At 48.7% G+C, this 14738-nt stretch overlaps 1 protein-coding gene across 1 annotated transcript in view; it reads right to left on the bottom strand.

Moving 5' to 3' along the window:
* LOC135083054 (mediator of RNA polymerase II transcription subunit 14) overlaps nt 1-14738 on the bottom strand; it is a 28802-nt gene that overhangs the window by 10844 nt on the left and 3220 nt on the right. Inside the window, exons 4-13 of the mRNA XM_063977821.1 lie at nt 10715-10847; nt 10396-10630; nt 9838-10051; nt 8202-8419; nt 5214-5373; nt 4562-4706; nt 4498-4518; nt 3367-3462; nt 2663-2805; nt 1889-2129 (exon numbers count right to left, since the gene is read on the bottom strand). Of these exons, the coding sequence (XP_063833891.1) occupies nt 1889-2129; nt 2663-2805; nt 3367-3462; nt 4498-4518; nt 4562-4706; nt 5214-5373; nt 8202-8419; nt 9838-10051; nt 10396-10630; nt 10715-10847 (1606 nt within the window). The remainder of the gene's footprint in view (nt 1-1888; nt 2130-2662; nt 2806-3366; nt 3463-4497; nt 4519-4561; nt 4707-5213; nt 5374-8201; nt 8420-9837; nt 10052-10395; nt 10631-10714; nt 10848-14738) is intronic.

The raw sequence follows: 14738 nt of genomic DNA, 5'->3' as shown, positions 1-14738 counted from the left end.
GTGTGAACCATACAACGTACGTGAGTGTAATAAAGAGTAACAAGTGGCTAAATGCACAGCTTTCAAAGTTATCAAGTCCGACAAAAGTACTCCAATGCTACCTAAAGTTCACGTGTGTCTTAAATTATTTCCACATTTTAATATTAGTTTGGTATTTGTACGTGAGTGCCAAGAGGGAAACAACTCGGGCGAATAATCATTTATGCAAATAATAACACGGGTTTTAAATACTTAATAATGTTAATGCCATTGGGAATGCAACTTTATCGTGAAATGTATACATATTTACAGCTAAAATATTTACGCGCCTCTGTAAAAACGCGATATTCATTTTAAAATATTTAAAACTGGCTGAGAGGAAATCTACAATTTTCAGTTTTTGATATTGTATTGGCATTATAATTATATTACGGTAATTAATTATAACATGAAACCAAAACTCAATCGCTCTATCTGCGAATTTTGTGATAAATCTGCATTAATTTTGGAGATTAATTTGGTAAATATTTTAGGTTATGTAGAACAAAATGGTGGAAATGAAATACGGCTATGTGAACTGTTATAACTCCAATTTAATGCGGTGAGCGTATATTAGGTTCACATGTGTTCTGTTAGAATGCTGTTATCTATATGAAGTTCCACATTTGTACCACTACAGCGCTAATGTCTATAAATTTATTCTAATGTGAACTTATGTACAGCTTTAAGATGTACCTAGTTCAGGTCAATTGTGTATCTTTAATTCTTTCAAATACTGAAATTTTAGAGATCCGCAATAAAAATTATTAATGTCCGTTAAATCGCCTAGCCCAGGTACTAATAGTCAAGTATGAATACCTAAAGCATCAGACGGCAGTGTTCCCGGTTTAAATTCGTTTATTATGCTTGACAATTTATTCAAAGCGGAATGAGGAATACGATTTTCAATAGCCCATGTTCTTATTTTTTTTGCGAAAGGTTAAATAATTGTCCAAATCAAAATGGTATTCACTATCACTAGAACTGCAATCATCACACTCTGATATCTGTATATTTTGAAGGGAAATTTCAGGTTCAGGCATAATATTTTCCTCTGCATCATGTACAGAACCACCATGAACAACTAAAAACAGGCTTGGGGAAATGTGTAATAGAATATCACATTCATGTTCAGCTTAAAGCAAATAAGAGTAGTACTTGTGGACAAATAAACTGCTATTGATGTTAATGGACAACACATATAGCCCTTTTAACAGCCTACAGTGTACATGCGAACCATTGAAACACTTTTGTACAGATAGTAAAAAAGGTTATTTTAATTATCACAAACAAGTCCTACTACAGCTACTAGCTGTATAACAGTCTAAAACAAGTAAACATAACAGCCTTTGGCTTTATAAATGACCACGTGTGTTCTATTAAAATGCTAGCTCTATAACATCGTACAAGTAGGCCGTTAAACAGCGGTTGCCGTATCTCTACCCTCCTATAATGCTCTTAGTCAGATGGCTGACTAAAGGATAGTTGTTAGAGTATTATAACACCAACAATCGTATAAAAGTATAACTCTACACTAGTCTACACTCCTATAAGTCCCTTAGACAGGTATAGGTGTAATTAATTGCAATAATACAGCTTATACATCACGAGTGAACTGTACTAATGCTTTAAGTACACATTGGAACTAAATGTGAACTCTTAAATGGAGTAAAATGCTACTTGGGATGGAATACTATCTCTGCGGTCCACACGCGCGCTTGGTTCTTGGTAGTTAACCGTACGGTGGCAGCCAGTAATCGCTCGCGCAATGCAGCTGCGGCGCCGGCGGGAGCGCCTTCAGGTCGAGGCAGCGCTACAATGCGCATGCCTAGAGCGGAGCCACACTATTCCATTTGTACCCCGCACTTACCTTGCTCTTTTGGGTTAGGCGTGCGTACAGGCGATCCATGGAACACTATCTCTGCGGTCCACACGCGCGCTTGGTTCTTGGTCGTGAGGCGTACGGTAGCGGCCAGTAATCGCTCGCGCAATGCAGCTGCGGCGCCGGCGGGAGCGCCCTCGGGTCGAGGCAGCGCTACGATGCGCATGCCTAGGGCGGAGCCACACCATTCCGGTTGGACGCCGCCGTGAGTTACACCGCGGGCTGCGAGCTGTTGGTGGATAAGAAATAGCATTGTAGTGACGTAGAAAGATTCTGTAATTTATTGTACATGTACGTACACTTATTATGGCTACATACATATGACGTGAGTAATATATCTATACTTATATCGATCATGTAGATTTTCAAGCTAAAGTTAAACGACGCTAAAGCTTTTATGTAGCTGCAAAACCGAAATGATCGTACACGCATTCAATTCATTGAAACTTCTTTAGCGCTCATACATTCTCGCACGCCAAAACGGCACAAAAACAATAATCTGAAAGAGTCAGATTATCCGAACACAAGTGACTCTTCAGTTGATTGTGAACCTTGCCCTCAAGTGATAAGGTTGGAACTCGTCTGCGTACCTCCTGCGCCAGGTTGACGAAGGGCACGCGCTCGTCGGCGGCGGCCACGACGTGCGCCAGCTCGGGCAGGAAGTAGGCGGGCTGCCGCACGCGCACCGACCGCGCGCCACCGCTCGACAGCTTGATTGTGAACCTTGCCCTCAAGTGATAAGGTTGGAACTCGTCTGCGTACCTCCTGCGCCAGGTTGACGAAGGGCACGCGCTCGTCGGCGGCGGCCACGACGTGCGCCAGCTCGGGCAGGAAGTAGGCGGGCTGCCGCACGCGCACCGACCGCGCGCCGCCGCTCGACAGCTTGCGCTTGCCCGGCTGCATACCTGCCGAAGTCAAACATCTAATTAAGTGCCACTCGTCGGCCGTTTGGTGTAGTGGTTCGGAACGGACTACTATGTCGAGAGGACCCGGGTTCGATTCCCGGACGGGCAGAAATTGAAATGATGAATTTTAATTTCTGTGATGGGTCTGGGTGTGTATAAAATAAGTATTTACAAAAAAAAATTATATCCGTTGTCTAGTACCTATAGTACAAGCTTTGCTTAGTTTGGGACTAGAAGCGTAGTGTAAAATGTCCAAGGATATTTATATTTATTTATTATGAAAATATTCCTACCTGTCATTCCAACAGCTATAACTGAACATTGGGCATTACCAGTGAACAATATATGTACAGTTAATTTGGTACATTGTCCGTAAACATAGCGACTTTAATTAATATGACATGCTACGAGATTGTAAATTACCAGGATTTCAATGATTGAGAATGTAAACATGTCTAAAATGTTAAAGAAACCACGCACTCAATGCTTTTTCATATATTTTTTTGACGCAGCCACTAGCGAGGTAAGCTCATGGTAAGCACACAGTTCTCATTGACTCACCTGGCGTATCGAGAGGCGTGAAAGGCCCGTGAGTGAGTGTGAAAGTGTCCAGCTCAACCAATGAGTGTATCTTGAAGAACGCGCGGGCCACACTCGCTTGCCCGCCGGCCGCTACCACCGCCGCAGAATGCTATGTAATATAATCAAACACATCAAGTTGGTTTAAACAGGACTGCGCAGGTCAATTTTATTGTATTCAAAATGTAATAAGAACGAAGAGAACTTTCGTAGATTCGGCGTTGTTGCACAGAATGCGCCGGCGTTGCAATAGTCGCGAGTATTGCAACAACGCCGGCGCATCCTACCACCTTTCTACCACACCACCCACTTAGCAGTCACGTGACTTCTTTTGGAGTTCTATACGTACACGTCTGGATTTAACGAAGTCTAGCCACGTCTAGCTCACCTATAACTTGCCTTCAAGTACTGTGCAGAACATCACGAGTAAGCTTGATGTATTTGAGCTTTATGCTTTTACAATAAGTTTCAAACTCAGTCACGCATATCATATCATATCATAGTAAGTTGTTTCTAATGTCTTAAGTTTCATCTTTTGGAGATTGCATCTCGGTAATCCGAACGGTTGACTCACTTTAAGGTTATTCCAGGGAAACCTATAATTAGCCATACATACAATTAAGTTACTTTAAGATTTATTTATTGTAACGCCGTTGGTTTCTTAATAAATAAAATAAAATAGGGTAAAGTCTCCGTACTTCGTCCTCGCACTCGTCGGGCGTGCAGGGGCGCGCGCCGGCCAGGTGGAAGGCCAGCGCCACGGAGCACGCGCTGCCGCTGCTGCTGCTCGTGGTCGCCGTGCTGCCGGCTGCTACCTGCTTCACTCCACTAGTACTGCAGGGTGAGTGCACGCACCTCGTCCTCGCACTCGTCGGGCGTGCAGCGGCGCGCGCCGGCCAGGTGGAAGGCCAGCGCCACGGAGCACGCGCTGCCGCTGTTGCTGCTGCTGCTCGTGGTGGCCGTGCTGCCGGCTGCTACCTGCTTCACTCCACTAGTACTGCAGGGTGAGTGCACGCACCTCGTCCTCGCACTCGTCGGGCGTGCAGCGGCGCGCGCCGGCCAGGTGGAAGGCCAGCGCCACGGAGCACGCGCTGCCGCTGTTGCTGCTGCTGCTCGTGGTGGCCGTGCTGCCGGCTGCTACCTGCTTCACTCCACTAGTACTGCAGGGTGAGTGCACGCACCTCGTCCTCGCACTCGTCGGGCGTGCAGCGGCGCGCGCCGGCCAGGTGGAAGGCCAGCGCCACGGAGCACGCGCTGCCGCTGTTGCTGCTGCTGCTCGTGGTCGCCGTGCTGCCGGCTGCTACCTCCTTCATCTCCACTATCTGGGAGATAAGAAAAATATACAATATTATCACCCCGACCTTGAAATGAATGTTTTAATAGTTCGTGGGTTGCATGCAGGTCAATAGAGCCTGTAATGGACAGCTGCTAGGACGTGCCAGGCGGAAATTATTTTAGGATTATTACCAAAATGCGCTGAGAAATAAAAATCCTCAACAGTTATCAAAAAACAAACCAACAAAACAAAAAAACTGAAAACAAAACGTATAAAAAAGTATTAAAAACATAGACAAATATAATAGAAGTCTTAAAAGCATCGTCGTCTTGGCAGCGCCCGCGCAGCGTTGACGCGGCGCTGACGCAATATCGCAGACAATAGTGCCGAGACGTTAACGATAAAACAACTGCCGATCGCGCTGCGTAGATCCGGCGTTCGGCTGCCGCTCAGTATTGGCGTCGCAACGCCACTATACAGGCGTTGGCAAGACGACGACGTTCGAAAGTCGCCAGTATCGGGAACGTAATGATAAAAATATGAAATAACTCACTAGTATGTGATCAGTGTGTCTATGAAGTGTGACGTAGAGTCGATCAGGCGACAGTTTGTTGAGCGGGTGATCGGGCCCGTGTAGGAACGGTAGGTGCTCGCATACGCTTGCAGGGAGATGCTGTAAGGTTTTCTCACAACGGCGCGCTACGAGCCAGAATCTGTGTAAAAAGAAAAAAATATTATTCAGTATTATTCGCGTAGCCATAAACAATTTAATCTGGAGCAGTATAGCCGCGAGAGTACGCACAGCCACGTGCCTTGAGCGCCCACGCATGCTACGAAAGTTATGTAGTCGCTCACTGTCACTGCTTTTATAAACCTAGCACCTACCACTTGAGTTTCAGTAAAGATGTCCAGTGATTCAAAATTCTGATTCTGATTCCAGACGCGGACTTCTTAAGGGACTTGAAAACTGATGTTGCACTGTTTTGTTTCATCATTTGAAAGAGCTCGTGAATCACTTTCAGGATCACCAGTAATCAGTTTTTCGATATCTGGTATAGTTTAGAAATAAAATAATCGAGTGAGATCACTTATTGTGTGCACCCTGTATGTATAGGTCACTGACCTCAGCTGTGTAAGCAGCGCCTTGATCTGCGGTCGGTCTGTAGGCGCAAGCGCTCGCGCTAAGTCAGGAATGCGCGGCGAGGCAGTGTAGGCGGGATCCCGCGCATAGAAACAACTGGCTGTGCTCTCACGCTCTCAACGACCTGTACGTAGTCGCTCACTACTTCTATAGGTCACTGACCTGAGCTGCGTAAGTAGCGCCTTTATCTTCGGCAGGCCTATAGCCGAGAGCGCGCGCGCCAGGTCCAGCATGGGCGGCGAGGCAGAATAGGCGAACATAAACCGTGTGTGTTCTCACGTACGCTACGAGCTATATGTATAGGTCACTGACCTGAGCTGTGTAACCAGCGCCTTAATCTGCGGCAGGTCAGTAGCCACAAGCGCTCGCGCCAAGTCAGGCATGCGCGGCGAGGCAGAGTAGGCGAGATCTCGCGAACAACAACAACCGTGTGTGCTCTCACGTACGCTACGAGCTATATCATGCTATATGTATAGATCACTGACCTGAGCTGCGTAAGTAGTGCTTTAATCTGCGGCAGGTCGGTAGCCGCAAGCACTTGCGCCAGGTCAGGCATGCGCGGCGACGCGGGGTAGGCGAGAACGCGCGAATAACAACAACCGCGTGTGCTCTCACGTACGCTGAGCTGGGTAAGCAGCGCCTTGATCTGTGGCAGGTCGGTAGCCGCAAGCGCGCGCCCTGTCAGGAATGCGCGGCGAGGCAGTGTAGGCGGGATCCCGCGCATAGAAACAACTGGCTGTGCTCTCACGCTCTCAACGACCTGTACGTAGTCGCTCTCTACTTCTATAAGTTACTGACCTGAGCTGCGTAAGTAGCGCCTTGATTGATCTTCGGCAGGCCTATAGCCGAGACCGCGTGGCGAGGCAGAATAGGTGAACATAAACAACCGTGTGTGCTCTCACGTACGCTAAGAGCTATATGGTATAGGTCACTGACCTGAGCTGTGTAAGTAGTGCTTTAATCTGCGGCAAGTCTGTAGCCGCCAGCGCTCGCGCTAAGTCGGGCATGCGCGGCGAGGCGGGGTAGGCGAGATCTCGCGAACAACAACAACCGTGTGTGCTCTCACGTACGCTACGAGCTATGTCATGCTTTATGTATAGGTCACTAACCTGAGCTGCGTAAGTAGTGCTTTAATCTGCGGCAGGGCGGTAGCCGCGCGTGCTTGCGGCAGGTCGGTAGCCGCGCGTGCTCGCGCCAGGTCGGGCATGCGCGGCGAGGCAGAGTAGGCGGGATCGCGCACACAAAAACAACCCACCCTCAACTGTGCTTTTACGCGCGTTACTATATTTATTTATTTTATTTTATTTATTAGGTCTACCAACTAATATTATTATGTATAGTCTCTCATTCGTGTATAGTTTACTGTTTCACTGACCTGAGCTGCGTAAGTAGTGCTTTAATCTGCGGCAGGTCGGTGGCCGCAAGCGCTCGCGCCAGGTCAGGCATGCGCGGCGACGCGGGGTAGGCGAGAACGCACGAACAACAACAACCGTGTGTGCTCTCACGTACGCTACGAGCTTTAACATGCTTTATGTATAGGTCACTAACCTGAAGTTATGAGAAGAAGTGATGACATTTATCAACGATAGCTGCCCGACGCGAAGTACCGTATTTGTGGTGTCAAGCCCCAGAAGGGGGAGAATTGACTATGAGAAGGGACATGGATCAGAGAAATTTGTAGGGAGTCAAGCAAAGCGCCCGGGGAAAAGAGCCCAGAGCAAGTACCCGCGCGCTCTCCCGAGATTCGGTTCTTACGCGTGAGGCAGGAAGAACCATGGGTGGTGGTGGGTTAGGTCACTAACCTGAGCTGCGTAAGTAGTGCTTTAATCTGCGGCAGGTCTGTAGCCGCCAGCGCTCGCGCTAAGTCAGGCATGCGCGGCGAGGCGGGGTAGGCGAGATCTCGCGAACAACAACAACCGTGTGTGCTCTCACGTACGCTACGAGCTATATCATGCTATATGTATAGATCACTGACCTGAGCTGTGTAAGCAGTGCCTTGATCTGCGGCAGGTCTGTAACCGCGAGTGCTCGCGCCAGGTCAGGCATGCGCGGCGACGCGGGGTAGGCGAGAACGCGCGAACAACAACAACCGTGTGTGCTCTCACGTACGCTACGAGCTATATCATGCTTTATGTATAGGTCACTAACCTGAAGTTATGAGAAGAAGTGATGACATTTATCAAATAGCAGCCCGACGCGAAGTACCGTATTTGTGGTGTCAAGCCCCAGAAGGGGGAGAATTGACTATGAGAAGGGACATGGATCAGAGAAATTTGTAGGGAGTCAAGCAAAGCGCCCGGGGAAAAGAGCCCAGAGCAAGTACCCGCGCGCTCTCCCGAGATTCGGTTCGTACGCGTGAGGCAGGAAGAACCATGGGTGGTGGTGGGTTAGGTCACTAACCTGAGCTGCGTAAGCAGTGCCTTGATCTGTGGCAAGTCTGTAGCCGCCAGCGCTCGCGCTAAGTCGGGCATTCGTGGGGACGCAGGGTAGGCGGGCACGCGCGCGCGCAGCCGACCGCCGTGCGCGCCCACGCAGATTAGCAGCTGCTCGGCGCGTAGACACGGCCACACTACCGAGCACGCTAGTACGCACGGCCAGCCGCCTACGCTGCACTCCACCTGAGAAGAATGCAAGATAATCTAGCTTTAAAACTTTAAAGGCTTAATTAACTTACTTAAGATTAATTAACTTAGTTTTAAGCTACATGTATTAAAATAAGGCTGTTTGTTTCTTTAATAAAGATAAAATAAAAAAATGTCGCACAAACGCATTCGATGTCGACTGCGTGAAAAAGTGACATTAAATGTATGACGGACTGTACAGCGCCCTTAGCGGAAACATTCAAGAACTAAAATCTTCATATATTTTTTAACGCGCTCGCTAGTGACGACGTTTGATGTAAACTCACACTAAGCCCTCTGATTGCACCGCCCACAGATTACAGAAACTAAAGGGAGATGTGACAAGGGGGCGGGCCCGGTGTCGCAGCAATATGCCCAAAAATAGAACACATTGCTCGTGAGAGCAATGATGACAGCAGCGACGTCATAATGTAAACAGTTTACATTGCTTGCGTAGTACTAAAGATTATTCGAACGTTGAGTGCTGATACCGCAATGGATAATGTGCTTTTGATTACTTTGTGTGTGAATTTCTAATGCGACACTGAGTTTCGAACTCAGCGCATTAGTTGGCATCTCTCTATATCTCTATTGCACCGTCACTCACCCCGAGGTCGTTGAGCAGCACCTTGAGGTCGTTGAGCCGCTGCCGCGAGCGCACGTGCACCGTGTGCGCCAGCAGCCGCTCCATGGACGGCGCGTGCGGCGTCAGCGCGGCCGACACGCGCTCGCCGCCCGTCAGGGCTGGCACGTGCCACACGCACAGCGACTCGCCCTCCATACCTTCTCCTTATTGCACCGTCACTCACCCCGAGGTCGTTGAGCAGCACCTTGAGGTCGTTGAGCCGCTGCCGCGAGCGCACGTGCACCGTGTGCGCCAGCAGCCGCTCCATGGACGGCGCGTGCGGCGTCAGCGCGGCCGACACGCGCTCGCCGCCCGTCAGGGCTGGCACGTGCCACACGCACAGCGACTCGCCCTCCATACCTTCTCCTTATTGCACCGTCACTCACCCCGAGGTCGTTGAGCAGCACCTTGAGGTCGTTGAGCCGCTGCCGCGAGCGCACGTGCACCGTGTGCGCCAGCAGCCGCTCCATGGACGGCGCGTGCGGCGTCAGCGCGGCCGACACGCGCTCGCCGCCCGTCAGCGCGGGCACGTGCCACACGCACAGCGACTCGCCCTCCATACCTTCTCCTTATTGCACCGTCACTCACCCCGAGGTCGTTGAGCAGCACCTTGAGGTCGTTGAGCCGCTGCCGCGAGCGCACGTGCACCGTGTGCGCCAGCAGCCGCTCCATGGACGGCGCGTGCGGCGTCAGCGCGGCCGACACGCGCTCGCCGCCCGTCAGGGCTGGCACGTGCCACACGCACAGCGACTCGCCCTCCATACCTTCTCCTTATTGCACCGTCACTCACCCCGAGGTCGTTGAGCAGCACCTTGAGGTCGTTGAGCCGCTGTCGCGAGCGCACGTGCACCGTGTGCGCCAGCAGCCGCTCCATGGACGGCGCGTGCGGCGTCAGCGCGGCCGACACGCGCTCGCCGCCCGTCAGGGCTGGCACGTGCCAGACGCATAATGATTCACCCTCCGCGCCGATTATGAGCCGGTAACCAAGCTCGCACCCTAATTCCCTGTTGAAAAACGAATCCGTTTATATTTTTTTGACAAAAAGAACATTGTTATTGTAAAGGCCCTCGCACACGGCGAATTTTTGTCGCGCGTTTTGTAAACGAGCGACAGCATCGCTACTAATGCGGGTTAGTCGCATTTGCAATGCACTACAGAAGTGATGCCAACGCGCTACAGCAGCGCGACTGCATCGCTACAAAAAGTCGCCGTGGGCGAGGGCCCTAAGCATTCAAAAAGTAAGACCCCCACACTAGCTTCTTTCGAACGTCCTTGTCTCACAAGCGCCTGCGCAACGTCCAAGTGTGGGATCCTAAATACTACTTGACACAATAATCATAAATCTCACCTCCAGTAGGAAACTTGAAGTTTCTGTCCAGGTATGTACTTGTCAACTTGTAGGTGCTTTGCCAAGCGATCGCGGCACAGTCTTAGTGTCTGCGTATACAAGAGTTCCAGGGAGAGGGATCGGCAAAAGTATCGCAGAGCAGAGAGAGCGCCGCCCAAGCCGGCGGCGGCAAGTCGAGCTTGTGCCACCCCACGAAGCCAAGCTAGTTGAGAGCTATGAACAAGAGGCTTGCCTTCTGCAAGAAAAAAAAGAAAGAAATTTATTTAGAATATAAATTTATGGATAAATAAATGAAAAAAAAAATGTCTTCAAGCTTTACCTCCTGTTTCATTGTCTTGAATCAAGATAGCTATGTCTAACAATCGCCATGGAAGATTGGGAGCATCACCCATCACTGTTAATGACACGCTAAACTCTTGGCCAACTGAGAATGTAGCTCGACCGTTTTCCACCTACAATCAAAACAGTTCAAGTAAGATCAATAAAAAATTGTACTAATGTAGGTAAAGGCAGAGTAAATACAAATGCGTAGGTCATCTTCATAGAAACGCACGGGCGCGGTTTGTATTTCAGCGCGCCAACACGTATGCGGCGCGCACGCACACACTGACAAAATTTAGCGGGGATTAGCGGGGAGCCAGTCGTGGTTGCGCCGAATTTTGTCAGTGTGTGCGTGCGCGCCGCATACTGATATTGGCGCGCTCACATACAAACCGCGCTCGGTGCGTTTCTATAAAGATGACCTACTCATTTGTATTTACTCTGGTAAAGGCTAGTACAGTAGGATTTGTAGTCAAATTAAAAATTCATTTAATTTTTATTGTGTATTTGGTTGACATTGACAGTTTCTAATATTGTATCTAATTGTGGGTATACAAATAATAAATTAGTTATGCTTTGACTTGAGTTGATGTTGTATCTTTTAATGGCGACTGAGTAAAATTAAGTGACTGTAGTGAAATATGGCAGCTAATATGGCTCATGTGATGTTTCCTGGACCATTTAACCCCAAAACTGATAAGTGGAGTGAATATAAGGACCGTTTGCTGTGTGCCCTTGATGTGGCAGGGATTGGTAACAATGACCTTGACAAAGCTCGTTCTGTGTTTTTGTCTCAGTGCGGCAAAGAGACTTATTCACTTATTGCGTCGTTATTAGTGCCTATTCGTCCGACGAGTGTGCCTTTTAAAAACATTTTGGAGGTTTTGGACAAATTTTATGAGCCTGAAGTGAATGAAATATTGCAAGCCGGGAAATTTCATAAATGCTTACAATCCAAAGACGAAAGCGTGCAAGAGTTTGTGGCGGCTATCAGTTTATTAGGCGCCCAGTGTAATTTTGCGGATTTGAAACGTCAGTTACGGGATAGACTTGTGTTGGGGGTGCGCGATGAGCGCCTGCGCCGCGAACTATTGAAGGCCAAGGACCTCACGTACGAGTCCGCGGTGCAACAGTGCCTCAACTATCAGGCGACGTTTCACGACATGTATCCTGATCCTGTCATCAACTCAAAGCTAACTCCATCCACGTCTAGCGAGCCAATGGATATTGGTAAAATTCAGTCTGACGACTGTCGACACTGTGCCCGGCGTCATAAAGTGAATGAGCAATGCCCTTTTATGAAGGCTAGGTGTTTCTATTGCAAGAAATATGGACATATTGCGGCTGCTTGTTTGAAGAAAAATGCAAAGGTGCACCAGGTGGGATGTGATTGTGCAGAAAGAGCCAAGGACGATGTGAATGTTGGTTCAGAGCAGATGATGGGTATATACAAGTGCACGGAGAGTTATCGGCCGCCGATTACAGCCGATGTCTTGATTGATGGCGCATCTATTAACATGGAGATAGACTCCGGTGCCTCTCGAACCATCATGCCTGAAGAAACGTACAAGAAGCTTTGGTACACGCCTCCCCCTCTGAAGTCGACGGATGTGAAGCTCGTGACGTGGACCCGTGACCCGTTAAAGGTGTTGGGGGCCACACACGTTCGTGCGAGACTGGGCAATAAAGAAGCTCAGTGTGAACTCTTGGTGGTGTCTGGCAAAGGCCCCTGTCTATTAGGTCGGAACTGGTTTGAAGCCTTGGGCTTAGAAATCTCGGGAATTTGTTGGTCTGACGGTGAGGTAGATAATTTAGTCCGTCAGTTCCCAGATTTATTTAAAGAGACTCTCGGTGAATATAAGGGTCCCGCAATATCGTTGCATGTTCGAGCGGACGCTAATCCTCGTTATTTGAAAGCGCGGCCGGTGCCCTTTCCCTTGAAGCATCAAGTTGAAGAAGAATTGAGGCGCATGATTGATGCCGGTGTTCTCACTCCTGTCAGGCATTCAGACTGGGCAACACCGTTGAGGTTGGTGAAGAAAGACGATGGGTCTCTGCGGATTTGCGGAGATTATAGGTCTACGGTCAACCCTGCAATTGAGGTCGATACATACCCACTCCCAGCAGCGGTTGAATCTTTTGTGAAGCTCAGTGGCGGGCGAGTTTTCAGTAAATTGGATTTAAAACTAGCATACCTGCAGCTGAAAGTTGATGAGGACACGGCGAAGCTTTTAACACTCAACACACCGCTGGGATTGATGAAAATGAACAGATTAGCGTTCGGAGTGAATGCAGCGCCCGGTATATTTCAGAGAGTAATGGCCAATGCACTATCAGGCCTCGAGGGAGTGGCCTGCCTGCTTGATGACGTGGCCGTAGCGGGGAGAACCCTGACTGAGCACAATGAGCGTTTGGTTGCAGTTCTTAAAAAACTAAACGACTTAGGGTTTCATTTGAATCCGAAAAAGTGTGTATTTGCTACAAACTCGATCCACTTTTTAGGCCATATGATTGATGCTGAAGGCCTGCACCCATCGCCCTTGAAAGTCAAGGAAATTAAAGAAAAGCCTGTCCCAACTAATAAAGAGTCTTTGAGAGCGTTCTTAGGCTTGTATAACTTTTATGAGAAGTTTATTCCGGGCAAATCAACAATACTGGAACCGTTGTATCGACTATTGGAGGCAAAAAGACCCTGGTCTTGGGGTGAAGCCGAGAATACAGCATTCGAGCGAGCAAAAGAACTGTTGTCTTCTGATTTGACTCTGGTTAATTATGAACTTGACAGGGAATTATTACTTATTTGTGACTCTTCCAGCTATGGCGTAGGGGCTATTATTGCTCATGTGATGGATGACGGTACGGAGAGACCTATCATGATGGCTTCTAGGACGCTGCAGCCGCATGAAAGAAGATATGGGCAAATAGATAAAGAGGCCCTAGCCATAGTTTTTGGATTGACTAAATTTCACGAGTTTTTGGCAGGTCGCAAATTTTGTATTATTACCGACCATAAGCCGTTGTTGGGATTGTTTAACCCAAAGAAACTAATACCGGATCAGATTTCGCCGCGAATGTTACGTTGGGCATTAAAATTGAGTGCTTACGAGTATGACATTCAGTATAGACCTGGGAAATCTTTGGGCAATGCAGACGCCTTAAGTCGATGGACAGCTGATGCGACTGCGGTGGACATTGAAAAGCCCGTTAGGGAAGTATTATTGCTCGAAGACCAACCAGAAGGATGGAATCTTGATGCGTGCACGATCTCAAGAGAAACGAAAAGAGATACGCTCTTACAGAAGGTGTTATTCCACGTTCTCCACGGTTGGCCGCGTTCTAACATAGATCCTGAGTTGCAGCCATTTTGGACGAGAAGGGAGGCTCTTTCACACAGTAAAGGGTGTTTACTGTGGTGCAACAGAGTGATCGTGCCTACGTCACTCCAGAGTGACGTACTGAAAATATTGCACGCCCCACACGCAGGCATAGTTCAAACGAAGGCGTATGCAAGAGGATACGTCTGGTGGCCGGCAATGGATCAGCAGATTGAACGGCAAGTGGCGGAATGTGAGCAGTGCCAGATGGTGAGGAACAACCCACCGCGAGACCCGCAAACTTGGATTATTCCCGAAAAGCCTTGGAGCCGCGTTCATGTTGATTTCGCTGGGCCATTCCAAGGCAAAACATTTCTAGTTTTGATCGATAGTTACAGCAAGTGGTTTGAGGCTGAGATTATGCCTTCAATGGCCAGTGAGGCAGTGATTGCAAGTTTGCGGAAAATATTTGCTTCTCAGGGCTTACCGGATGTCTTGGTCTCAGATAATGGCAGGAATTTCACTTCTCGAGAATTTAATACATTCCTGAGGAATAATGGGATTAAGCACTTGTATTCCCCACCTTATCATCCCGCATCAAATGGCCAAATTGAGAGGGCCATTCAGACATTTAAAAACAAACTTAGGAAAATGGCCGAGGAGAGCAGACCTTGGTCAGAAAAATTGCCAAAAGTCTTGTATGCAATG

Source organism: Ostrinia nubilalis, chromosome 2 (assembly GCF_963855985.1).
Source record: "Ostrinia nubilalis chromosome 2, ilOstNubi1.1, whole genome shotgun sequence".
Lineage (NCBI taxonomy): Eukaryota > Metazoa > Arthropoda > Insecta > Lepidoptera > Crambidae > Ostrinia > Ostrinia nubilalis.
Note: the sequence above shows the minus strand (reverse complement) of the source record. Positions and strands in the feature narration are given on the sequence as shown.